Source organism: Ranitomeya imitator, chromosome 10 (genome assembly GCF_032444005.1).
Source record: "Ranitomeya imitator isolate aRanImi1 chromosome 10, aRanImi1.pri, whole genome shotgun sequence".
In the NCBI taxonomy this organism is placed as follows: Eukaryota; Metazoa; Chordata; class Amphibia; order Anura; family Dendrobatidae; genus Ranitomeya; species Ranitomeya imitator.
Window position 1 is genome coordinate 96,530,455 of NC_091291.1, and position 26,151 is coordinate 96,556,605.

Below are 26,151 nucleotides of genomic sequence, written 5' to 3' on the forward strand. Positions count from 1 at the left end.
GGATGAAGAAGCTTACAACGCTGAAAATATATAGCTGCAAATTAGCCCGGAGTTCCTCCTGAGGGTGCCGTTTCCACTAGTGATCACAGGAAAGTAGACGAAAAAACGGGGAAATAGTCCAACACAACCATCCAGGGATAAAATGGATTCTTCATTGGAACGCAGTTAAAACATTAAAAGGAGAGGCCTCGTAGCTGACGCGTTTCAGGTGCATACACACCATTATTCATAGGCTAACAGGAATCCCTCTATGTCTGTCTATGTGTGCTGTGTATGGCAGACATCATAGCAGCCAGTCTCCACCCTCTAGCTCTGAGTCAAGTGAAAATTCGAGCCCGTAGAGGTAAAACTGGTAAAAAAAAAATGCAGGATAGAAGTCATATACAGAGTAGAAATAGTGTTATTCCTCATGTACACACACAGGACAGCTTGTTCTGAAGAGTTATTTGAAAGTATAATTCCCCTTTAAGGCCACGTTCACACGGTCAGTATTTGGTCAGTATTTTAGCTCAGTATCTGTAAGCCAAAACCAGGAGTGGAACAATCATAGGAAAAGTATAATAGAAACCCGTCACCACTTCTGTATTTATCACCCACTCCTGGTTTTGGCTTACAAATACTGAGGTAAAAAACTCACCAAATACTGATAGTGTGAACGTGGCATAAAGCTGAGGATCTACACTTAAATCACATCTTCATAGAATTGATTAAAAATCCACTGAACTGCTGTCTAGACACGAGCACTGTCCAAATACTTCTAGATCCAACTATAACAGAGGGAGGACTACACAAATAGTTTGCCTTACTTATCCTAAATTGAACATGTATTATACTCCAGTCACATCCAAAGCTACACACTTAGAGTACTGATATACCATTCTCTAAGATTTCATTCATATATATGATGCAATTCACCTTTCTTATAGAGATTGGAGCTGCATTTTTGTGATCTGGAGCTCCAAATCTAAAGCAGAAAGTGAAATAACATTCTGGCTGCCTGCAGCCACCACTAGGGGGAGCTTATTGTTATACATAGCACTCAGTAACCCTGTATGCTGTGAGCTCCCTCTAGTGGTGACAGCAGGCAGACAGCATTTTATCATGTAAGCCTATATTATGTCTGTATAAGGGATTTGGGGCTTTGTATCATGCAGTTTGCTACCAGGTGTACAGTCTAGTAGGCTCAGGTACCTCCAAATATACATTATGCAATGCAGGAGATTCCTACTGCCAGGATTGCTATATTTTACAGAATTGTATCAATGCCTAGAGGAATCCAAAAAAGAGCTAGTGTTAGATCCTGGGCCAGAATGACAAGAATTGCCTTTGCCTGGAAAAAAAAATAAAGATTGGGTAGAAAGTAAAATATTTGTAAGAGCAAAAAAAAGTTCACAAAATTCCTGAACAACCAAATATCGCTACTACAAAGAGCCAGCTCTCTCCAAAACAAGAGGCTAAATCCAGGTCTCTGGGGTTTGGCACGGAGGGAATTTACATTGAACAAGAACCAACAATTCAAAATGTAAAAATAATCTGCAGTTCTAGCAATGTCTCCAGAAAGCCGCTCCAAGAAACAGAATAGGATATCGCTCCTATATATAAAAGTGGAAAGTGCCGAGATGCCAAAGTAATGCACCAATCGGAAAACAGGGACTGGAATCCTGGAGATCTGTGTCCAAACCAAAGCAACAGACTGATACAATCCAGATCTCCAAGCTAACGTTCCATCAACTAGGGACTTGGCTACTTCGGGATGGTGCTGTGGAAATGTCTTACCGGGACACAAAGTCAAAGTCAATAAATAACCTTGAATCACTCTGATATTAAAGCATACAATAAGTCTAAAAAATGGAGTGGAATTTCCATTGGTTCTGAATTCTGAATTCAAGTGAACTTATCCAGGAACCTTGGAAGAGTTTTCCAGAAAGGCATGCTGTAGTTGAGTCGCCCGTTAAGTCATGTCCTCCTCTGGGAGATGGGTGTCAGGGTGATACTGTCATCCATACACGCTTGTCCAAAGTTCTGGAAACGCCTGTTCATACAATGGTTTTTTTGGTCTTTCTGGTTTGTTTACATTGTAGATTGAGACTGAAGGCAGCAAAACCTCAAACATACACGTATGGAAGCAAGGAGGAAAGAAACACATAGCACTTGGGACCAAAAATCTATAATTTTGATTCATCAGAACTGATTTCCACTAATCTAATGACCAGTCCTTGTGTAGCTTGGCTCAAACAAGTCTATACTTCTTGAGTGAAGTCCTCAATAGTGGCCACTTTTGCAGCAATTCAACCATAAAACCCTCACAGTCTTCTCTGAACAGTTGATGTGTTTATTAGTCGATGTTTGTGCATCATTTATGACAGCCGTCAACTGGCGTGCTGTCAATTTGCATTTTCAGAGTCTGATAACTCTGATGAACTTATCCTCTGCAGCAGACGTAATTATTGGTCTTTTTTTCCTGAATACCTTCAAGGAACTAGCAATTTTCCAGATTGACAGACCTCTATGTCTTACACTAATGATGGACTTTCATTTCTCTTTGCTTAGTTGAGTGGTTTTTGCTTTATTCTGGCTTAGAACAGTTGTGGAATAGGGGTATGGTCTATATGGATCTGTGGAACAACGCTGCCTCTGTAAAACACACCCGATGACAGCAAAAACTGATTGGGAAGTATACAGATATTTTAACAACAATACTGTAGGGCTGTACTCCAGGTAGCTGTCATGAATGAGCTGCCATGATTGTACAGAGCCAGGAATCAGCTTGTCAATAATAATAATAATAATAATAATAATCTTTATTTTTATATAGCGCTAACATATTCCGCAGCTGTTTACAGGTTGCACACATTATCATCGCTGTCCCCGATGGGGCTCACAATCTAGAATCCCTATCAGTATGTCTTTGGAATGTGGGAGGAAGCCGGAGTGCCCGGAGGAAACCCCCGCAAACACGGGGAGAACATACAAACTCCTGGCAGATGTTGTCCAAGGTGGGACTCCAGTGCTGCAAGGCTGCAGTGCTAACCACTGAGCCAACGTGCTGCCCCCAATCTCCCAGACTATAGTTTAAAAAACTGGAGATCAGATCTTTCATTTCCGTCATTAGTGGATTTGACGTAGTCAGATCCTGGTCAGATTTAACAGTTATATGTTGGAAACCCCATTTAAGAGTCTCTAGGGTAACGAGGGTAACGTTCATTTGATACTTTTGTGATTGCTTCTCATGAATTAAAACAAATAATTAGTCAATAGTTTCAACTATTGTTTTTTTCTGGATTGGTAATTCAGCATAACAAGCAAACTAGATGGATCGAACACAACGGTGCACAGGTTACAAAATGGAGGACCTGCTGAAACACTTGGTTCAGTTACAGTCACAGCAGGAGCAACGGCAGAGCCAGCAGGAGCAAAGGCAGCAAGAGACCAACAGGCTGTTGATGCAGCAGATACAACAGAGGCAGCAGGAGCAACGGCAGCAGATGCAACAGAACCAGCAGGAGCAACGGCAGCAGATGCAGCTTCTGGCAACCGCCATCCAGGGCAAGATGAGCTCCCCAACCCCAGGTCTGGCTGATGACACCCACGTCCGGAAGACGGTAAGACGCGCATTGCAGAAAATGACCCCCGGGGATGATGTTGAGGCATTCCTGACGGTGTTTGAGAGGGTCGCTGAGAGGGAAAAACTTCCGCCAGAGCAGTGGGCAGAGGTATTGGCGCATACCTGACGGGAGAACCCCAGAAGGCGTACTATGACTTGACCTTGCAGGATGCCAAAGAGTATCACAAATTGAAAGCCGAGATTCTCACACGTTTGGGGGTGACACTGACTGTCAGGGCACAGCGAGTTCACTGCTGGGCCTATCACCAGGACAAACCACCTCGTTCCCAAATGTTTGATCTGTTGCACCTGGTCCAGAAATGGCTGCAGCCAGAGTCATCTACTCCTGCACAGATGGTAGAACGGGTGATGATGGATCGGTTTGTACATTCTCTCCCGAGGCCTATACAGTCTTGGGTTGCCCAGGGTGATCCCCAGAATGCCGACGAGCTGATCGGACTGGTTGAGAGATACCAAGGGTTGGAAGGCTCCTTCGGGAGGCAGCCCATGCCGTACTGGGGGTCCCAGAAGGGAGCTGAGTCCCAAAAAGGGGTGGTGCGTCCAAGGTCACAAAGGGAGGGGGAGGTGGTGCCCAAGGTCCCTACGGGTGATATTGTTTGTTGGAGGTGCCACGGGCCAGGACATATAGCTGCCCGTTGTTCCCAGACCACTGAGCAGATGGACTGCAGCATGGGACGCCGTTGTTCATACTATGCTTATCCAGCCTGTAGTGTGAACTCTCCATCCAACGAGGGACCTCAAGCGTGTCCCGTAAAGGTGAACGGTCGAGCAGTAATGGCACTGTTAGACTCGGGGAGCCTAGTGACCCTGGTGAGGGCCACTTTTCCTCTCCACCTGCTCCCAGGAAAGAAGGTCGGAGTGCGGTGCATACATGGTGATGCAAAGGACTACCCTATGGCCAGGGTGGACATTGAAACGGCATGTGGCACTGAGTCCCACATAGTCGGCGTCGTTCAGGACTTGTTGCACCCTATAATTATTGGCCGGGATTTTTGTTTGTTTTGGGATTTGTGGGGAAAAGGTTCTGAGCTCCCTGGCAGGGAACCAGTGAACCCTGGAAGGGTGTCGCCACACCCAGAGTCAGACAGGTTTCCTTTTTGTGTCCTGGTTGGAGATGAGGAGGAAGTGTCCCCTGCATCTGACATTCTGGAGTTAGAGGTATCCGGTGAAAATTTTGGGACTGCCCAACATAGGGACCCCACTCTAAGGGAAGCCTTTAATAATGTCACAGTTATTGACAGGGTGGTACAGGAGCCGGGGGCAGACACAAGATTTCCCCATTTTCTGATGAGTGAGGAGTTGTTGTACCGGGTCACGAAAATAAGGGAGGAGTTGGTAGAGCAGTTGGTAGTGCCGGGTCCGTATAGACGGAAGGTGTTGGACATGGCCCATTCACACATCTTGGGTGGACACCTAGGGGTGGAAAAAACGCAGGAACGGGTTGTGCAGAGGTTCTATTGGCCTGGGTATCACCGGGAAATAGTGAACTATTGCAGGTCTTGCCCTACATGTCAGCTAACTGCTCCCACTCCTCATTTCCGGAACCCCCTTGTGCCACTGCCCATTATTGAGGTACCGTTCGAGAGAATTGCCATGGACTTGGTCGGTCCCTTAGTTAAATCAGCTCGGGGCCATCAGTATATATTAGTCATCCTGGACTATGCCACACGCTATCCTGAGGCAATTCCCTTGAGAAATTCTTCCTCAAAGAGCATAGCCCGCGAGTTGGTCCATGTCTTTTCCCGGACAGGTCTGCCGAAGGAGATCCTGACTGACCAGGGTACACCTTTCATGAGCAAGGTGACGAGGGAGTTATGCAAAGCCCTGAAAATCTCCCAGTTGAGGACCTCGGTATACCATCCCCAGTCAGATGGCCTTGTTGAGAGATTTAACAAGACCCTGAAGAGCATGCTGAGAAAAGCTATAGAGAAAGACGGTAGAGACTGGGATTGTCTCTTACCCTATCTGATGTTTTCCATTCGTGAAGTTCCACAGGCCTCCACAGGGTTCTCACCGTTTGAGCTTCTATATGGCCGACATCCACGAGGACTCCTGGATATAGCCAAGGAAACCTGGGAAGCCGAAGTCACACCCCACAGAAGCGTCATTGAGCATGTGGCCCTGATGCAGCAGAGGATTGCAAAGGTGATGCCTATCGTGAAAGATCACCTTCTCCAAGCACAAGAAGCTCATGCCAGGGTCTACAACCGGTCTGCAAGAGTGAAGCAGTTCAATCCGGGAGACCGAGTTCTTGTGTGAGTTCCGACGGTGGAAAGCAAGTTCTTGGCCAAATGGCAAGGGCCATATGAGGTTGTCGAGAAACTTGGTGAGGTAAATTATAAAATTCACCAACCAGGAAGACGGAAACCGTTCCAAGTTTACCATGTCAACCTCATCAAGCCATGGCAAGATAGAGAGCCGACAGTAACTCCATCATTGTTAAGCAACCCAGAAGGTGAGATTGGAGCGGTTACTATAGCAGAGACGCTATCGAAGACCCAGAAACAGCAGTGCCGGGAGTTACTCCAGAAAAACAGGGACCTGTTTTCAGAGTTGCCAGGACACACGAAGGTCATAGAGCACGAGGTTCTAACAGAGCCACATGTGCGGGTGAACGTGAAGCCCTATCGTATTCCTGAGGCTCGTCGAGAAGTTATCTCCAAGGAAGTGGAGCGTATGTTGAAGCTTGGAGTCATTGAGGAATCCAAGAGCGGTTGGTCGAGCCCAATTGTCCTGGTCCCAAAACCTGATGGAGAGTGGAGGTTTTGCAACGACTATCGGAAGTTGAATGAGGTCTCCAAGTTTGACGCTTATCCCACGCCCCGCGTTGATGAGCTCATCGAAAGGCTTGGGCACGCCAGATATATATCCACCTTGGATTTGACAAAGGGGTATTGGCAGATCCCCATGGCACAGGAAGCCAAGGAGAAGACGGCCTTTTCGACACCTGATGGATGCTTCCAGTATGTCCTGATGCCGTTTGGCCTACAGGGAGCTCCGGCGACCTTCCAGAGGGCTATGGATAGAGTCCTTGCACCCCATAAGGCCTACGCTGCTGCGTACCTAGATGATATCGTCATCTTTAGCCCGGACTGGGAGAGTCATCTGGAGAAAGTCCAAGCGGTGTTTGATGCTCTAAGAGAGGCGGGGTTTACAATAAACCCGAAGAAGTGTGCCTTGGGTAAGGAAGAAGCTAAATACCTAGGCTATATAGTGGGTCGTGGAGAAATAAAGCCCCAAATCAGGAAAGTGGAGGCAATCCAAACGTGGCCGAAACCACTTTCAAAAAAGCAAGTTAAAGCCTTTCTGGGAATCGTGGGATATTACAGGAGGTTCATCCCGAACTTCGCCACAGTGGCTGCGCCTCTGACTGATCTGCTGAAGGGGACAAAGTCAGTGATGGTTAAATGGTCCGAAGAGACAGAGTCAGCCTTCCAAGAGTTGAAAGGGGCTCTATGTAAGCAGCCCGTCCTGATGGCCCCAGACTTCAAGAAAGAATTTATTCTTCAGACAGATGCCTCAGATGTTGGGGTAGGAGCAGTCCTTTCCCAAGAGCTACATGGGGAGGAGCATCCCGTTCTCTATCTGAGTAGAAAGCTGTCCTCATCTGAGAAGAACTACTCAGTCGTGGAAAAAGAGTGTTTGGCCATAAAGTGGGCCGTGGACACGTTACGGTACTATCTGCTGGGTCGTAAATTCAGACTAATATCTGACCATGCCCCACTTAGATGGATGAGGGAAACAAAGGGTAAGAATGCTAGGGTCACCCGTTGGTTCTTAGCCCTGCAGGACTTCAATTTCCATGTGGAACATAGGGCTGGAAAGCTGCACGGTAATGCGGATGCCCTATCGAGAATCCCTTGTTTAGTTGGGGAAAGTGCCAAGCCCCACGGCTTTAGGCAGAGGGGGGAGGTATGTAGCATGACTAACGGGTGTGTAGTCGACGGGAGGTATGTGTCACATAGGTACCTTGTCGCTGTAATGTAGCCCGGAATATTTCTTTGTTTTACATAACCATGTATATATATGTGTTTCAGGACCTGTGGTGATGTCAGACCACATGGCTAATCATGTGATAGATTACTGGGTGTGGTTAGTCCTATATAAGACAGGCTAATGCTTAACACATTAGATATGTGTGGAGGTGAAACCCTCCTGAGTGTGTCAAGGCTTCAGGACTGAGCCGGATGAACTGGACACTTGTTTTTCTTTGCCTGAACCAAAGGCTATTTGTTTTCTGTTGTTTTGCCACATGGTTTATGAAGCAATAAACCCAGTGAACTTTAAAGGAACACGCCTCCTGAGTGTCAGCCATCGCACCTGAGTGAGTGGAATCCCTACAATATATATATATATATATATATATATATATATATATATATATATATATATATATATATATATATATATATATATATATATATATATATATATATATACATTTTATGCTATTTTTTCCCTTTATTACTATTTTTTTTTAAATAGTCAAAAGAAAGTACACCAGCCTCATCAGGTCTTATATACATCAGATTTGATGAGGTTGGTGTACTTGCTTTGCACTAATTATTTGAAAAATAATAATAAAGGAAAAATATATATCTATGTATGCATGTTCTTTATTACCTAATAATACCACTCAACTTACTCTGGTTGCAAATGAGTCCGGTCCACCCTGCAGCGCACGCACAGCCGTCCTCCTCTATGGTGCAGGTAGCGCCATTCTGACAGTCGTCACAGGTTAGCGTGCAGTCTGGGCCAAACGTGCCATCAAAACACACTGCAAGTGCAAAAAAGAAAGCAAAAGTAAGATAGCCACACATTGGAATAACATTTTAACTTTTTTTTGTCCTTTTGCCAGCATTTTTGTCTTTTTTTCATGCAAATACATGTAAGAAACAAATAAATGATATATGCGTTTGGCCAAATAGGATACACTGGAATCTGGTTCAGAAAGCATCATGTTTTACAGCCAGCCACGAGAGCAGATGATGGGTGTATTATTCACTCATCATCTGCAGTTAACATCCAAGGTTGCTGTTGACTCGCTAATGGCGCTTGTCAATCTCTGACAGCAGCATTTCCATTGTGCAGCACAAGGGGGCGCCCACTGCCCCTCACCCTCCCCACGAGTTGCCATGGCAGCTGGGGGTCTGCTGAAAAGAGACTGTGATTTTGACTATATATTGCTATACTGCTGTATTTCAGTACACAGAATGAGCAATCAGACGATTGCAGGTTCAAATTACCAAAGGGGACTGAAAGAAGTTAAATAATAAAAGTTTTAAAAACATATAAAAAATAAACAAAATAAAAATTGCACCTTTTCTCATGAAATATAGAGATATTAAAGAAAATAAACATATTTGTTATTGCCACGTCTGCTCCATCAAAATATAAAATTAATCAAATTGAAAAAAAAAAAACATAAATAGAAAAAAATTTGAAACAACAGAGTTTTTGGTCATTACAACTCTGCAAAAAATGCAATAAGAAGCGATGTAAATGCATCTAACCCAAAGTGTATCAATAAAACTGTCATCTCGTCTTGCAAAAAACAAGACCTCATGCAACTTTGTTGGCGAAAAATAAAAAGTTAAAAGGTCTGGTGAAAAGGCCGCACAAGATTCTTACATATATATATATTTTTTTAAATAGAATCCAGAATTTTAACTTAATGTTAACTTTTTAAATTAAAAAATACATATTCACATTTGGTATCGCAGTAATTTTGCTGGCCTAGAGAATCACGTTGCGAGGTCATTTTTACTGCACAATACCCCAAGAAAAACAATTGTGGAAGGTCATCACATGGGAAAATGGATGATGTCGTTCAAAAGTAAAAATAGTCCTGACATAAAAAAAATACATACTGCTACATTCGCAGAAAAAAATTTAAAACTTATGTCTTGTGGCCGAAGGTGAGGATAAAGAAAAGAGCAAAAACAAAAGAAACCAAAAAATAAAATCGCCTGCTCCTTAAAGGGTTAAACTTTAAAAAAAAAGACCATAAACATTTACATTTTTTTGTGTCATTCCCTTGTTATTGAAATGCTCTTTTTTATACCGCTGATTTGTTTGATGTAATTTACCTCCCCCATACCGAAAATTAAGAATATTCCTTTATTCCCGTTGCTGTATTATGAGAACCATATGTACTAATAAGTCAGTGTACAGAAGGCTAATGTTACCACGTAATGACACCGCAATCCCCCAACGAGGCAGGATCCCGGGTAGGAACTAATGGGGGTTAATTCCAGTAATAACCAGTAAGTGGATCCGTTTTCATGGGTCATTTCATAAAGCGGGGGAGAGTGCCGTGCTGATAGATGTATGGTAATGATGACTTGCCAAATGACTCGGACAGTGTGTGCTCTCCTCGCAATTCCGCTTCTTCATCTTCATCATAATCGTCATCGAATATCTGGGAGAATTCATCCCGCAATAAAGTCACTTGAGGAAGAGATCGCTCCTCAGGAAACCGCCCGGGATTTGATTCTTGGATGCCTGAGAAGGGAAGAGAAGGGTGGCGAAAAGTCAACTAGATTAGCAAGAAGTAGAAAGGAGAAGAAAAAGAGTATGACCGCTGGATCTGACTACGCAAAGTTCAGGTGTAGTCTGTAACCATGGAGACCCACAGCTCAGCATGGGAGCTTGAGCCCAGTTTTGAGATTTCTAAGTGAGATTATTTGTAAAGTTGACACATTTTCATTCTAAAAAGTGTCTACAAAGGAGGACATAGATTTTGAGGTCAAAACAGGTTTAGTCGGAGGTGTGGGCATTACCGGTACAGGCTTTTCCATCAGCGTTCAGTCTGTATCCAGGATTGCAGCCACATTGGAACGATCCAGGAATATTGTCACAAACTTGGTGGCATCCTCCATTGTTTGATAGACATTCATTCACATCTGCATGGAGATTAGATTGGATTAGGGGCACCATATAGCAACCATCATGTTCTGAGGGCCATGTGTATAAGGGGGGGATCAGGGTATAGGGTAACCCTTTATGTGAAGAGTCCATCTCCTCCACAAGTACCTAAACATAGAATGGGGGAAATGGTCCAAGGGTCAACTGCCCTTCTCTCCTGCCTGGGATTGGAAGAGGAGAAGTAGACGAGAGCGGGGGCTTCCCCAAGAATGGTATGGTGCTGGAACATGGGCTATGAGCCCCTACAAGACCAAAGACATCTACATTTATCTTCATGTACCACTTACCATCACATCCACAGCCGTCAGCATTGAGCCGATAACCGGGGTAACAGGCGCACTCGTAGCCCCCAACATAATTGGAGCACTCTTGCTGACAGCAGGACGCACCGTTGCCGCACTCATCCGCATCTGTAACGATACATGGGATCTGATACATTACGTCATACACATTTGTCTCTTCATCATTGCTAATAGCATTCACAAATGAGTTTACATCATATTAAAAGGATGCGTTTTTCTGGTGTCTTTAGCTCACAGAGGATTATATAGATCGAATATAATTGTATGCAATTATTGCTCCAGGAAAGATGCAGAACTTCATGAGCATTAACCCCGAACACTCCCTTTAAGAGCAAGCCGCCAGATCTCCTCTCCGAAGCTCCCGATGCTCGTTGTTCTGCAGTAGATCTGTAGACTCACATGACCTCTTATTGGACCATCTTGGTTAAACAATTTAATTTAGCTGGTGGCGATATCTGTCCGGCTGGCGCGTGACTGGAGTGTAAAGCTGCCGAAAGCGTTTCATCCTGGACAAAACATAAAATAAACCATCTCCGCACAGAGAAGCATCTGTGGATTATCTCCAGGAGGATACATGGTCTGTGCTAGCCTGCAGCGCGGCGTCATCCAGGTAGACGTGTAATTGGCAGGATTCATCGCACACTCGTGATCTCCACCCTGTCCTCTCCAGCGGTTACAATCTATGACTCCGAATACGCCCTGACAGCCGCAGCTATGAGGGTAGGTGGGAATAATTACCAACCTCAGCAATACCCCTCCCTGACTGCGGGGGCAGCGTTCTGCTAGATGTACAGTCCATTTCACTGCTTTTCCATTTCAAATTTCGGGGGGCGCCCTTTAACAAATGGCTACAAAAGGCAACGTAGAACGAAAACAGTTTCTTACCCACACACGTCTTTCCATCAGAGTCCAGATCTAACCCCGGAGGGCAGATACACGTGGGGCCCGTGTTGCTGTGACGGCATTCATGTGAACAGCCGCCATTGTTTATCTCACAATTGTTGATGATTTCCATTTCTATCCCTAAAAAAAACATATATTAATGAAAAATAGCAAAGCAGAGACTCTATCGCTTTCCTGGTGATGGTCCCTGATACAACCAGCCCTATCCGGACACCGGCATAATGCTGGGGGCTTTATATTAGAAGTTTAAATGTCCCCACGTGTATAAAAAGTTATGAACTTTTCTACTGATCAATGAGAATGTAATATTCCAGCTCCGTGATACTTGATGTATTACCGGTATGTGAAACTGACCATATTCTGCTTTCCTAGTGCTATTTCATGTCTTTTTCTAAGTTCCTGTCCACAGTGAATTTCTACATTCTGGTGACAGACAACCACATAACTCATATCTGTCGGCTCTCTCAGAATTCCAGGAAGACATCGCAGAAGAGTTGGAAATCTGGGAGCTATTCAGTCTTCCTGGAAACCCCAGAAAAGCAGCGCCTTGGGAAGGTCTCTTCTGTGGAGGGGCCTGAAGAAGGCAAGGAGGGAGCGTGCAGGTGGTTAGAAGTGGTGTAGAGGAAGGGGCCATGGTTATAGGGTCATGTGATGTTCTCCCAGAGTGGCTTCACTGAAAGTTGGCAAGTTTAAAGAGAATCTGTCAGCAGATTTTTCCCCATGGAATCTGAGAAAAGCATTATGCAGGTGAAGAGACCCTGATTCCAGTGATGTATCACTCAATAGGCTGCTTTCTGCAGCTTTGATACAATCCATGTTTCCCCTGCTGTAAGTGTAGCAGAGATCAAAATGCTGAGCTGTGAATAACCCCGCCCACACCCCTGATTGGCAGCTTCCTGTACACACTGTCCGCAAACTACCAATCAGTGGTGGGGGCGAGGCTACACAGATTAGCTGCACTACCTGGCATGTGACCCCAGTCCTGCAGTGATAATCTACTGCTGATAAAACACTGATTGTATTTGAAGTACAGCAAGCTGCTGAGCAAGTGACACAGATGTGGAATCAGGCTTTCTAATCCTACATTATGCTGTGCTCAGATTAAATAACAAAAGCCATCTGACGGATTCCCTTTAACTCTAAAAGGAGGAGAAAACATCTCAAAATTATAAGTGAGGCAAAGAAAATGACAAAGTTACCCAATAGTCTATGTGGATTGTTGAACATTGTTGCTCCAAAACGGAGTTCCCCTTTAAATCTATATATACTTCTGAAAGTGAAGCTGCAATCTAACCAAACATTCTGTAATTGTATTTTTCTGGCAACGACAGACACCAAATATTTCACAGCCAAAGCAGCAGATTTTGTGCAGATGTTCGGAACGTTTCCCCCCCATGGAACACTTACTGTAGCACTGTTTCCCATCAGCTCCTAACTCATATCCAGGACTGCAGCCGCAGTGGAAGGAACCTCGAGTGTTGAGACAGCTGTGCGCACACATGGCCGAGCCGCTCACGCATTCATTAATATCTGTATGGAGAAGCAGGGAGATTATTAAAGGTGAAACCCAGGGCTGAAGAACAGGGAACATTCTGCCAAGGAGAAAGTGACGGCATTCATATCACCTCCCCATACTACACCCAGGAGCTGGATACAAAGCGCTATAAGGGGGCACATACTATAGAGGTGGACAAGGGGCTCTGCCCTGAGGGTCTGATGGGAACCCCTCTCCTAAACTGGGAGCAAACAGCTAGGTGCCTAAGGTGCCTGAGCCATGAAATGAACAAAGGGGTAGCAGCCACTAGTCGATTCTATACTGGGCGGCCCACTTTTATAGTTTAACCCCTTTGTCTCATTGTCTGCTGTTCTAGAATAGTAATATAATAGATCCAGTCAAAGAATTGCATTAAATACAAAGTGTCTAAAAAGTCTCTTACATTGATAAACTGGCAAAGGAAGAATTAAAGGGGTTGGGGCTGGTGTTTTGTCGTCCCTCTATGTGACTGCAGATTTCTAAATCCTCACAGTTTGCATAGTGCGCACTGTCGGGATTCTCCCATGCCGGCAGCGAGCAGTCATGTGATTTGCATACTTCCGCCACATTCCAACTAGACGTGTCCAGCCTCGCTCAATTCGGTTGTATTGAGGCAGCCCAAGTCTAGTTGGTATGTGACCACATGTACGCATATCACACAACTGCGCTCATGCTCCCATACATGCCCGTACTGGAGAATCCTGACAACGTGCACACTACACACTGTGAGGATTCCCAAGTCCGCAGTCACATAGAGGAACTGCAATGGAAGGGATATGGCGGGCACACCGGTTACAATAGATTTGGTGTTGTGTGGAATAAATATAATATGAATACCACAGCACACAGATATTTTAAGTGAAGCAAGTGTGGCACCCCTAGGGGTATTTGCCACAAAAATAGTTACTGACAGTAAGTACAAATACTAAAATAGCAAGACTGCACTACCACCTCCGGCCAGAAGGGGGAGCTCCAGAGACTCCCCTTGATCCATTCTGGTCTGAGAGAAGAACTGGCAGTTGGGCTAAGGAGCTGATAGTGAGAGGTCATACAGTTGAATCTCTAACAGCCCTGTGACTGTTACCAGGCCTAAATCACCGGCCTGAGGAGAAGAGGGATAGAGAAAAAGGACATTGTGAGAACCGGGTAGCATTAATCACTACCCAGAACAGGCGCAAAGACGGATACCGGATCCGTGGCTGTATTCATTATATATAATACAGCAACCGGAAAAACGTGAGGTGATATCAGCTTCACTAGGGCCGGACGCAGCAACAGACACAGAGTTCAGCGGTACTCCTGGAGGGGGTAAGCCAATAAAAGGACTCGGGTTGCCCGTCGAACCAGGACCCGGAGGGGACAGATTGGGCCGGCAGCCAGTTCACATACAGCAGCAGGGCCACACAGATATTGCGTACAATAAGAGGCGAAGATCCCGGCAGGGTCAAAGTAACTCAGAGTTCCCATACAGACTCCGGTGACAGGACTGGTTGTAAATCCTTTTATGTTAAAGTAAACTGGTTAAACGTTTCAGTGCCTCAGTCTTTCATTTGGACAATAGCCATCTATCCAGGATCGGGATCGTCACCGCTGAGAGAACCTGCTGCTGATCAAGTAAGTGCCTGTCCCCTCACGATACCCCTTACACTGTGCATTGCCTGAGGCCACAGCACCGGGTCAAGCCACCCGTGACATCCCCCTCAAGAGACAGACTCCATTGGTCCGGTGCTGGGTATCCCGGTCTCCTGGGCGTCACACAAGCAAGACTTATTGATGGAGCAAAGGATATCTGCACATGGAACAGGCCAACGTTTTGGACAGAATGACCTTGCCTGGGCAATCCCTTGAAAGGCTAGGCAATATTTCCCTAAAAGTTAACAAATCAGCTCTCATTTAACAGAATTAGTGATGAGCGAGCGTGCTCGGATAAGGTGTTATCTGAGCATGCTTGAGGGCTAATAGAGCTTCTTTGGCCTAACAAATCAATCCCTGCATGTGTTGCGGCTGTCGAATAGCTGCGAGACATGCAACCACGGCAACTCAAACATAGTATTAGACGCTCTATTGGCACTCGAGCATGCTCAGATAACAAATTACCCGAGCATGCTCGCTCATCACTAAACAGGATAAAATCTGTCTCTCTAGTGCCACCTATTGGAGGTATCCACCCTATAAGTCAATGTCCACCCTTTAATCAGCCTTGCCATGACATTAGCAAAACCAGAGTCTTCTTCCAAAAGAGTACATGTCCGTGTTCTGACACTCGTGTTGCTTGTCATTGCCTCTCGTCAGTACAAAAATGTGCGTCTTTATTACTGGAGGGCATCATTGTGTAATGGAGGGGCACAGAAGAAAAAGAACAACTGTTCCAGGAACTGTGGAGCAGCGAAAATAAAAGGAGGTACTCGGCTTTAATTTTAAAAAAATCCAGTGAAAGGTTCTCTTTACCGGGCTGAGACAGGGGCGTAAATAGAAATCATGGGGCCCCATAGCGGAAGTTCTAATTGCCCAACCCAAAAAAAATATATATATATACAGGTCCTTCTCAAAAAATTAGCATATAGTGTTAAATGTCATTATTTACCATAATGTAATGATTACAATTAAACTTTCATATATTATAGATTCATTATCCACCAACTGAAATTTGTCAGGTCTTTTATTGTTTTAATACTGATGATTTTGGCATACAACTCCTGATAACCCAAAAAACCTGTCTCAATAAATTAGCATATCAAGAAAAGGTTCTCTAAACGACCTATTACCCTAATCTTCTGAATCAACTAATTAACTCTAAACACATGCAAAAGATACCTGAGGCTTTTATAAACTCCCTGCCTGGTTCATTACTCAAAACCCCCATCATGGGTAAGACTAGCGACCTGACAGATGTCAAGAAGGCCATCATTGACACCCTCAAGCAAGAGGGTAAGACCCAGAAAGAAATTTCTCAACAAATAGGCTGTTCCCAGAGTGCTGTATCAAGGCACCTCAATGGTAAGTCTGTTGGAAGGAAACAATGTGGCAGAAAACGCTGTACAACGAGAAGAGGAGACCGGACCCTGAGGAAGATTGTGGAGAAGGACCGATTCCAGACCTTGGGGAACCTGAGGAAGCAGTGGACTGAGTCTGGTGTGGAAACATCCAGAGCCACCGTGCACAGGCGTGTGCAGGAAATGGGCTACAGGTGCCGCATTCCCCAGGTAAAGCCACTTTTGAACCATAAACAGCGGCAGAGGCGCCTGACCTGGGCTACAGAGAAGCAGCACTGGACTGTTGCTAAGTGGTCCCAAGTACTTTTTTCTGATGAAAGCAAATTTTGCATGTCATTCGGAAATCAAGGTGCCAGAGTCTGGAGGAAGACTGGGGAGAAGGAAATGCCAAAATGCCTGAAGTCCAGTGTCAAGTACCCACAGTCAGTGATGGTGTGGGGTGCCATGTCAGCTGCTGGTGTTGGTCCACTGTGTTTCATCAAGGGCAGGGTCAATGCAGCTAGCCATCAGGAGATTTTGGAGCACTTCATGCTTCCATCGGCTGAAATGCTTTATGGAGATGAAGATTTCATTTTTCAGCACGACCTGGCACCTGCTCACAGTGCCAAAACCACTGGTAAATGGTTTACTGACCATGGTATTACTGTGCTCAATTGGCCTGCCAACTCTCCTGACCTGAACCCCATAGAGAATCTGTGGGATATTGTGAAGAGAAAGTTGAGAGACGCAAGACCCAACACTCTGGATGAGCTTAAGGCCGCTATTGAAGCATCCTGGGCCTCCATAACATCTCAGCAGTGTCACAGGCTGATTGCCTCCATGCCACGCCGCATTGAAGCAGTCATTTCTGCCAAAGGATTCCCGACCAAGTATTGAGTGCATAACTGAACATTATTATTTGATGGTTTTTTTGTTTGTTATTAAAAAACACTTTTATTTGATTGGATGGGTGAAATATGCTAATTTATTGAGACAGGTTTTTTGGGTTATCAGGAGTTGTATGCCAAAATCATCAGTATTAAAACAATAAAAGACCTGACAAATTTCAGTTGGTGGATAATGAATCTATAATATATGAAAGTTTAATTGTAATCATTACATTATGGTAAATAATGACATTTAACACTATATGCTAATTTTTTGAGAAGGACCTGTATACAGCAGGCTCAAAGAAGAGCGTATCTCACAACTTCACAACTTTGAAGCCCTGACAAAGTATTTTTTCTCCTATTGAAGCCCCTAGATTGCCCTTTTATTGCCTCCATAAAGTATATCATCAACAATAGTGTCTTCAACAGTACCCTCCCCAAACATAGTATGATGACCCTACTGTACCCCCCTCCCCCTCAACCCTCCTCCAGCAAAGTGTGGTGACCCCAACACAGTATGATACCCCAATTGTGATCGCCACACAGCCCTCCATGAAGTATAATGGGCCTACATACAGTTTAATGGACCCCCACATCCATTATGATGGCCTCAACATAACTATCCACAATGTATAATGGCCCCCACCCAGCCCTCTAAACAGTATACTGGCCCTTACACAGCTCTCTATACAACATGTTGGAGCCCACAAAAATGTTCACACTTTGTAATTGCTTGCACACAGTATAATGCCCCCCACATAGCCTTCCAATCAATATAATGGCCCCCCACGTAGGCCAGTAAACAGTATAATGCCTCCCCAAACAGACATGCAAACAGTATAATGGCCCCTTCACATAAATCTGCAAACAATATAACTGCCCCTTCACATAGATCTGCAAACAGTGTAACGACCGCAATATAGTCCTGCAAAAAGTATAATGGGCACACATATTCCTCCCCACAGAATAATGGGCCCCACATATTGCTCCATACAGTTTAATGGGCCTCAGACAGTGCTCCATACAGTATTATGAGCCACAGACAGTCCTTCATACAGTATAATGGGCCCCACATAGTCCTCCATACAGCATAATGAGCCCCACATAGTCCTGCATACAGTATAATGGGGCCCACATATTGCTCCATACAGTTTAATGGGCCTCAGACAGTGCTCCATACAGTATTATGAGCCATAGACAGTCCTTCATACAGTATAATGTGTTATGAACAGGTGATTCAGAACCACAATGGACCTAGTGGTTAAGAGCACACAAAGTGACCTGATAGTTACTATCATAGGACGAGCTCTGAGACGTGGGAACTCTGCTGACCGCAATCCCTAATCCTATCATACCACACTAGAGGTAGCCGTGGATTGCGCCTAACGCTCCCTATGCAACTCGGCACAGCCTGAGAAACTAGCTAGCCCTGAAGACAGAAAAATAAGCCTACCTTGCCTCAGAGAAATTTCCCAAAGGAAAAGGCAGCCCCCCACATATAATGACTGTGAGTTAAGATGAAAATACAAACACAGAGATGAAATAGATTTTAGCAAAGTGAGGCCCGACTTACTGAATAGACCGAGGATAGGAAAGATAGCTTTGCGGTCAGCACAAAAACCTACAAACAACCACGCAGAGGGGGCAAAAAGACCCTCCGCACCGACTAACGGTACGGATGTACTCCCTCTGCGTCTCAGAGCTTCCAGCAAGCAAGAAAAACCAATATAGCAAGCTGGACAGAAAATATAGCAAACAAAAGAAACACAAGCAAAACTTAGCTTATGCAGGGCAGACAGGCCACAAGAACGATCCAGGAGAAAGCAAGACCAATACTGGAACATTGACTGGAGGCCAGGAACAAAGAACTAGGTGGAGTTAAATAGAGCAGCACCTAACGACTTAACCTCGTCACCTGAGGAAGGAAACTCAGAAGCCGCAGCCCCACTCACATCCACCAGAGGAAGCTCATAGACAGAACCAGCCGAAGTACCACTCATGACCACAGGAGGGAGCTTGACCACAGAATTCACAACAATAATGGGCCCCACATAGTCCTCCATACAGTATAATGAGCCCCATATAGTCCTGCATACAGTATAATGGGCCCCACATATAGTCCTGCATACAATATAATGGGCCCCACATAGTCCTGCATACAGTATAATGAGGCCCACATATTGCTCCATACAGTATAATGGGCCCCACATATTGCTCCATACAGTTTAATGGGCCTCAGACAGTGCTCCATACAGTATTATGAGCCATAGACAGTCCTTCATACAGTATAATGGGCCCCACATAGTCCTCCATACAGTATAATGAGCCCCATATAGTCCTGCATACAGTATAATGGGCCCCACATATAGTCCTGCATACAATATAATGGGCCCCACATAGTCTTGCATACAGTATAATGAGGCCCACATATTGCTCCATACAGTATAATGGGCCCCACATATTGCTCCATACAGTTTAATGGGCCTCAGACAGTGCTCCATACAGTATTATGAGCCATAGACAGTCCTTCATACAGTATAATGGGCCCCACATAGTCCTCCATACAGTATAATGAGCCCCATATAGTCCTGCATACAGTATAATGGGCCCCACATATAGTCCTGCATACAATATAATGGGCCCCACATAGTCCTGCATACAGTATAATGAGGCCCACATATTGCTCCATACAGTATAATGGGCCCCACATAGTCCTCCATACAGTATAATGAGCCCCATATAGTCCTGCATACAGTATAATGGGCCCCACATATAGTCCTGCATACAATATAATGGGCCCCACATAGTCCTGCATACAGTATAATGAGGCCCAGATATTGCTCTATACAGTTTAATGGGCCTCAGCCAGTGCTCCATACTGTATTATGAGCCACAGACAGTCCTTCATACAGTATAATGGGCCCCACATAGTCCTCCATACAGTATAATGAGCCCCACATAGTCCTGCATACAGTATAATGAGCCCCATATAGTCCTGCATACAGTATAATGGGACCCCACATATAGTCCTCCATACAATATAATGGGCCCCACATAGTCCTGCATACAGTATAATAGGGCCCACATATTGCTCTATACAGTTTAATGGGCCTCAGACAGTGCTCCATACTGTATTATGAGCCACAGACAGTCCTTCATACAGTATAATGGGCCCCACATAGTCCTCCATACAGTATAATGAGCCCCATATAGTCCTGCATACAGTATAATGGGCCCCACATAGTCCTGCATACAGTATAATGAGCCCCACATAGTCCTGCATACAGTATAATGGGGCCCACATAGTCCTCCATACAGTATAATGAGCCCCATATAGTCCTGCATACAGTATAATGGGGCCCACATAGTCCTCCATACAGTATTATTGGCCCCATATAGCCAAACTCTGGTTTGGATCAGTATCTTAGGCCCCTTTGAGACTGCACTTTGTCCCACACTTAGTTGTCCTGTTGAAAGTTACGTCCGAACCCTCATTGATTATAAAGGTGCCGACAGAGACAACTTGTGCTCTGTTGTGCATCATTTTCGGGCATATACGTCTACTGTAGTAGGCTGCATCTGAGTGTCTACCTCGAAAATGAAGCAGGACAGTGCACACGTTGGCTCTGTCAGCACCAATATAGTCTATGACCCTTCAGTGCGTATGCCCAAATTCCGTTTTGCATGGGGTGGGGTGGGGGGTGGTAAGGCCTGACAGGACCAATGAACGTGGGACATAGCGCAGTGTGAAAGGGCCCATACTCTGTCACTACATTTTTGCCACTTAATCTGAGAGCAGCATAATGTAGGGGCAAAAACACTGATTCCAGTGATGTGTCATTTACTGGGCTTCTTGCTGTTGTTTTGATAAAATCACAGTTTGATTCAGCAGGATATATTCACTAGAGGAGTAGTAAAACTGCCGCCATGTATTCCTCCATATTCATGAGCTCTGTGTAACCACACACCCACCAATGATTGCCTGCTTTCTGTGCAAAGACAGATAGCTGCCAATCAGTGGTGTGGGCGGGTTCTACAGAGCTCAGCATTCAGAGGACTGGTAGATCAACAGATAATGAAGTGATTTTATCAAAACTGCAGCAAGCAGCCCAGTAAGTGATGCCTCACTAGAATCAGGGTCTCTGTCCCAACATTATGCTGCTCTCAGATGGAGTAGGAAAAACCTGGGGATAGATTCCCTTTAAGTCATGTAACAAGGCTCCTCAGAGCCTCAATATTGAGCGGATACTTCCAATGGGTGACGCTAGAGAGAAAGTCTTCTCCCTCTACAATAGAGGTAATTTTTATATCTTACTTTGACAGCTCACGGTTGTCTTGATACCGCTACTACAAATAATAACAAAAAAATAAAAATAATAATAATACTACAAGTAATAATGACATTGTTACCACAACTACCTAAAATAATAAACCTACTATGACCAGGGAAGACGCTGCCAGTGAAGGGCCTCTAAGGAGATGAACATGCAGCACATCCCCCCTGACTACGACTACGTCTACTGCTAAACTAACACTAATATTACATAATATCAATACTAAAAACATTCAAACATAAGAGTAAGCCTACTATTACGGCAAGTGACGATAATATTGGTTAGCTATATTAGTACTACTAGTAATACCAATGAAATATTGCTGAACTTTATAATCCTGCTGGGGTAGGTATGGATTTGGATCTGCGTTGTGCCCCTATGATAACACTGAACCGATAGTATACATGTTATCCCCCAGAGTTGGGTATTACAATAGTGGTTTATGATGTTATTTATGACACTGAAGTTTTGGTAAGGATTTGTATTATTACTATGTGTGTCACTACGATTCCGCAATTATTGCACCATCTCAGGTTGTTAAATAGATAAACTCCTCACTGATCTGGTAACAAGTTAGGTGGTTGGAGCTCGGTGTACCGAAACTGCGGCAATCATAGGGTAGAGTTAGAGATCAGTTAGAGCCAAGCCAGAAAACATGTCCCGGTGGTCTGTATGGTGATGGACTGACCTGAAGAAAACAAGTAGGATAGCCTCAGGACTAGCACCCTGGAATAAGGAATGCCCTGGGCCTCCAGAGCACACTTAGCCTGATAGAAACCACACGCCATGGACTCAGGGGGAATACTGGCCCGGAAGGTAGTGAAGTTGGGCAACTTACAAAACCATGACGGTCAGAGGGATCATGGATGTTCTGGGGTCCACTAGGGAACGCTATCTTGGTGGGATAGAAAAAATTCTATTGTGACAGCTTGGACGGCAGGATAGGCTCTCTCTGCACTCGCTGTTTCTCACACCTCTTATATGTCATTTCCTGCATCTGACGCCATGTGCCTGTCGTTTGGAACCTTGGTCATCGGAAACATGTAATACCACCTATGGGTATGTACCTTTTTGGCTACTGTTCAAAACACCACGCCAGCGTTTTTTTTATTTTTCAGAGCTGGAGTGGCGCTTTGAATGTAAAACCCCTGTCATATACTCATCCTCCTTCTTCTTTACCGTTGTCTGGCGGCACCATCTTGTGACTGTAGATTCTGACTGGCTGGAAGCTACATCACAAGTTCTCAGAAAGAGGCCAGAACAAGACTCTCACAGACTTGTGTTGAAAAGTGACCTCCGTGGAGCCCCATGAAACACTGGAGGAGTCAGCAGGACACTTTTCGCCAAAGACCGACGAGAGCTATGCTGGAAAACGATGAAGGCGGTGGCAGGTGAGTATCAGACAGGAGGCAGGGGAATTTCTTTCAAGCACCACTCCAGCGGTGCAAAAAAAACCAACCCTCCGGAGTGGTGCTTTAATAAGTAATGGTCACCCAGTTTACAGTTAAAGCTGGTTGCTAACTCTCCTGTCTCCCTCCACCGCACCAACACCATGGGGAACTCCACCAAACACCAAAGAGGCAAGCGGACAGTACTACTAGCGTTAACCCCGCACACCCAAAGCCGTGCGCCTATTTCACTGCAATGGAGCGCCAGGAACCAGCCATGGCAACCACCCCCTATGTGACCACAAGAAGGATCTGACCCATGCCCGGTGTACTGGGGTATCTCCGCTCCGCGTCACATACAGAGTAAGTGCAGCCATGGAGAAAAAGAAGTAGCTGAACCTTAGGCCATTTCACGTTTCATCGGCAGCAATGGACCGCTTGCACAACTCTTCAGGGGATCGGATTTAACGTTACTCAGCTGAACGCACAAGAGAAGGAAAACATTTTATGGCCCATCAGTTCAGAGACCCCACACATTATTTGGATTGGTGGAAGCAGATGTTACATGGAGACCCCATTGATTTAGTATACTGCACCTTCACAAGTCTTTCCGTCTGCTGCCAGTCTGTATCCAGGGTGGCAGGAGCATTTCCCCCGTCCTCCATCGTTGGTACATTGGTGCATGCAGCCCCCATTCCTGGTTGAACATGGATTGTTCACTGCGGAAACACATTGAATCTATTAAAGAGGAATTTTCCACAAATCTTTCTCCACCTAAGCTCCACTGCTGTCTGTTCTGTGGAGAACGAATGTTCAGAGTAATTAGAAGTAACAGGAGATAACGAGGAAAACGTGCTATTAATAAAAAGCGGAAAGATGGAAAATCACCGCAGCTCCTGCTGATTGATCCCATTTGCTACCTATGGTGCAAAAAAAAAAAAAAAATAAGCAAATCGGACATTGCCATGTGGACCCTTCTTTTACTGCATCCCACAGTTCCTTACAGAACAATAAGTCTTCCGTCCATCCTGGGCTACTTGGCTTGTCTCCGCACAGCTTCCAGAGCAGCTTTTACCCTGCATCCTAGGGCCGTCTGGACAACACACCGACCCAATGACTTTCATTCAGCCATATACACATCAGTTTTAATAACGGGTCAGTGTCTCCTGTCTGTGAGACTCAGGGCAGGTCATATTCTCATCCGATTTGTGGATCAGACTTGTTTCATCATCAAGTCCGTGTACAATAGCTGAAACCAGGAAGACGGACTTTGCTCTTCAGAGTTGCATCCAAGTATCATCCGATTATAAAGGGAACCTGAACCCACTCCCCCCAACCCCACAGCGTTGGACTATTTTTTGCTAAATACCCAGCCTAATCCACCCTCTATAGTGTTGAACACCAAGATCAATGTTTAAAACTAAGTATTTATGAACTTTGCATGTCATTCGCCAATTAGCCCTTTGACTGGTCGTTAGAGCGTTGTTTTCCCCAGATTAGTTGGCCCTCAGTTTATGTGAAAGAGGCGGCCTCATCGCCAGCTCTCTGCAAAACTCGCTCATGAGCGCGGCTTTCTTCACCCGCACTATTGCTCCCCTGAAGCTGGGTGTATGATTCTCATTGTCAGGAGGTGCACTGCGCATGTCTGGAATGGTCTTCCTCACTTCCGGACTTCAGTCAATTTGGGAGCCATGACTATCACTGATGGCAGTCCATGTAGCGTCATTTTCAAAGACGATGCATGCAACATAGCGGCCTAAAGTGCAATTATTTTTTTACAGATTTAGACTCGTTATAATTTAAAGGAGTGCTCACATAAAAAGGACAATATGGGCTGCCATGCTGTAGAGCATAAAAAAATGAAGGCAGTGTAAAACGCGTGTGGTCCAGCTAGTTTCTTGTCTGACAACCGTGGTACTTGGTAATGATGAGCGAACGTGCTCGGATCACATCTTATCCGAGCCTGTCCGGGTGTTATCTGGGCATGCTCGTACATTATGTTCGAGTACCTGCGGCTGCATGATTTGCAGCTGATAGACAGCCTGAACACATGTGGGCATTGCCTGTGTGTTATGTAAATCATGCAGCTGCAGAGACTGGAACATAATATACGAGCACTCCCAGATGCTCGGATAACACCAGAGCATGCTCAGATAAGACGTTATCCGAGCACGTCGCTCATCACTAGTGCCTGCCAATGCCAGTAACATGACATAGGGTATACGTGAGTTCCGTGACCTGGAAAAAATTACCCCAACCCCCTTAAACAGATCTCTTAACAATCTAAAGAATAAACTTCTAACGTACTCAAAACAGCAGACGGAGACATATGTTGGATTTAATTGGCCACAGCAGCCATTTTATTAAATAAAAGATAACAGAACTTTTATGACAACCCAGAATAGGAGGGGCGGTCCTCGAAGCCCCAAAGTTATAAAAAACTCAGTATCCCAAAAACTCCACAATGTTCAGCCCAGGATGAGTCTTACCCCCAGCCGTAAAGCACCAGCTCAGGGATAGATAACAACCAATCCTGGTCCACCGAACCCACCCCCATGCCAGGGGTCCATAAATCCACCTCACGCGGAATAACCGTACCGCGCCTTGTTAAATTCTCTCATGGGGTGTCCAGGACCTCTCAAGATCCCCACCCCATTGAACCACGATTTACCATTTCCACCGACTTCGAGGACCTCCACCCCCGCCACGAACACGAATGGCCTGACACCTTAGCCATTCATGTCCCTCCACACCTTCAAGCTTAATTCAATGCCACTACGGATAGCCAAACACCACATATCATTACCCACCGCGTTCAGGTGCACGCCATCAGCTCTCCAGTAAGCTCCTTGACCCGATTCCAAGTCCACATGTCTCACGGCCAACGCGCCATTCCTCACCATAAACCGAGATATGGCCCTGTTTATTTTAATCCGGGCCCTGTTCACCCCCTCGTGTGATCTAGCACCTCTCCATCTTTTACGGGGAATGATGTCGGACCACACCAACAACACTTTTGGAAACATGACCCAGAACCTCAGGATATCGAATTTGATATCCTTAATCAGCTCCCTACAAGACCGTTTAGCCAAATCATTCCCCCCTAAATGTATCACCACGATCTCCGGCACTCTATCCAGTCTAACAAAACGATGAAATTCAGGTAACCATTCCTTCCACACCATCCCCCTTTTACCGATCCATCGTAAAGTCACTGTCTCTCGAGAAAGACCCAACTGACGACCGTCCGGACGAACCGCAGCACGCAACGCAGCC

General features: G+C 45.2%; 1 protein-coding gene across 2 annotated transcripts in view; it reads right to left on the reverse strand.

Moving 5' to 3' along the window:
* MEGF6 (multiple EGF like domains 6) overlaps positions 1-26,151 on the reverse strand; it is a 506,198-nt gene that overhangs the window by 62,567 nt on the left and 417,480 nt on the right. For both annotated transcript variants that reach the window (XM_069741497.1, XM_069741498.1), the window contains 7 exons: positions 23,472-23,594; positions 13,165-13,287; positions 11,740-11,877; positions 10,840-10,962; positions 10,408-10,530; positions 9,974-10,129; positions 8,271-8,402 (listed from right to left, as the gene is read on the reverse strand). In XM_069741497.1, coding sequence (XP_069597598.1) covers positions 8,271-8,402; positions 9,974-10,129; positions 10,408-10,530; positions 10,840-10,962; positions 11,740-11,877; positions 13,165-13,287; positions 23,472-23,594 — 918 coding nt within the window. The remainder of the gene's footprint in view (positions 1-8,270; positions 8,403-9,973; positions 10,130-10,407; positions 10,531-10,839; positions 10,963-11,739; positions 11,878-13,164; positions 13,288-23,471; positions 23,595-26,151) is intronic.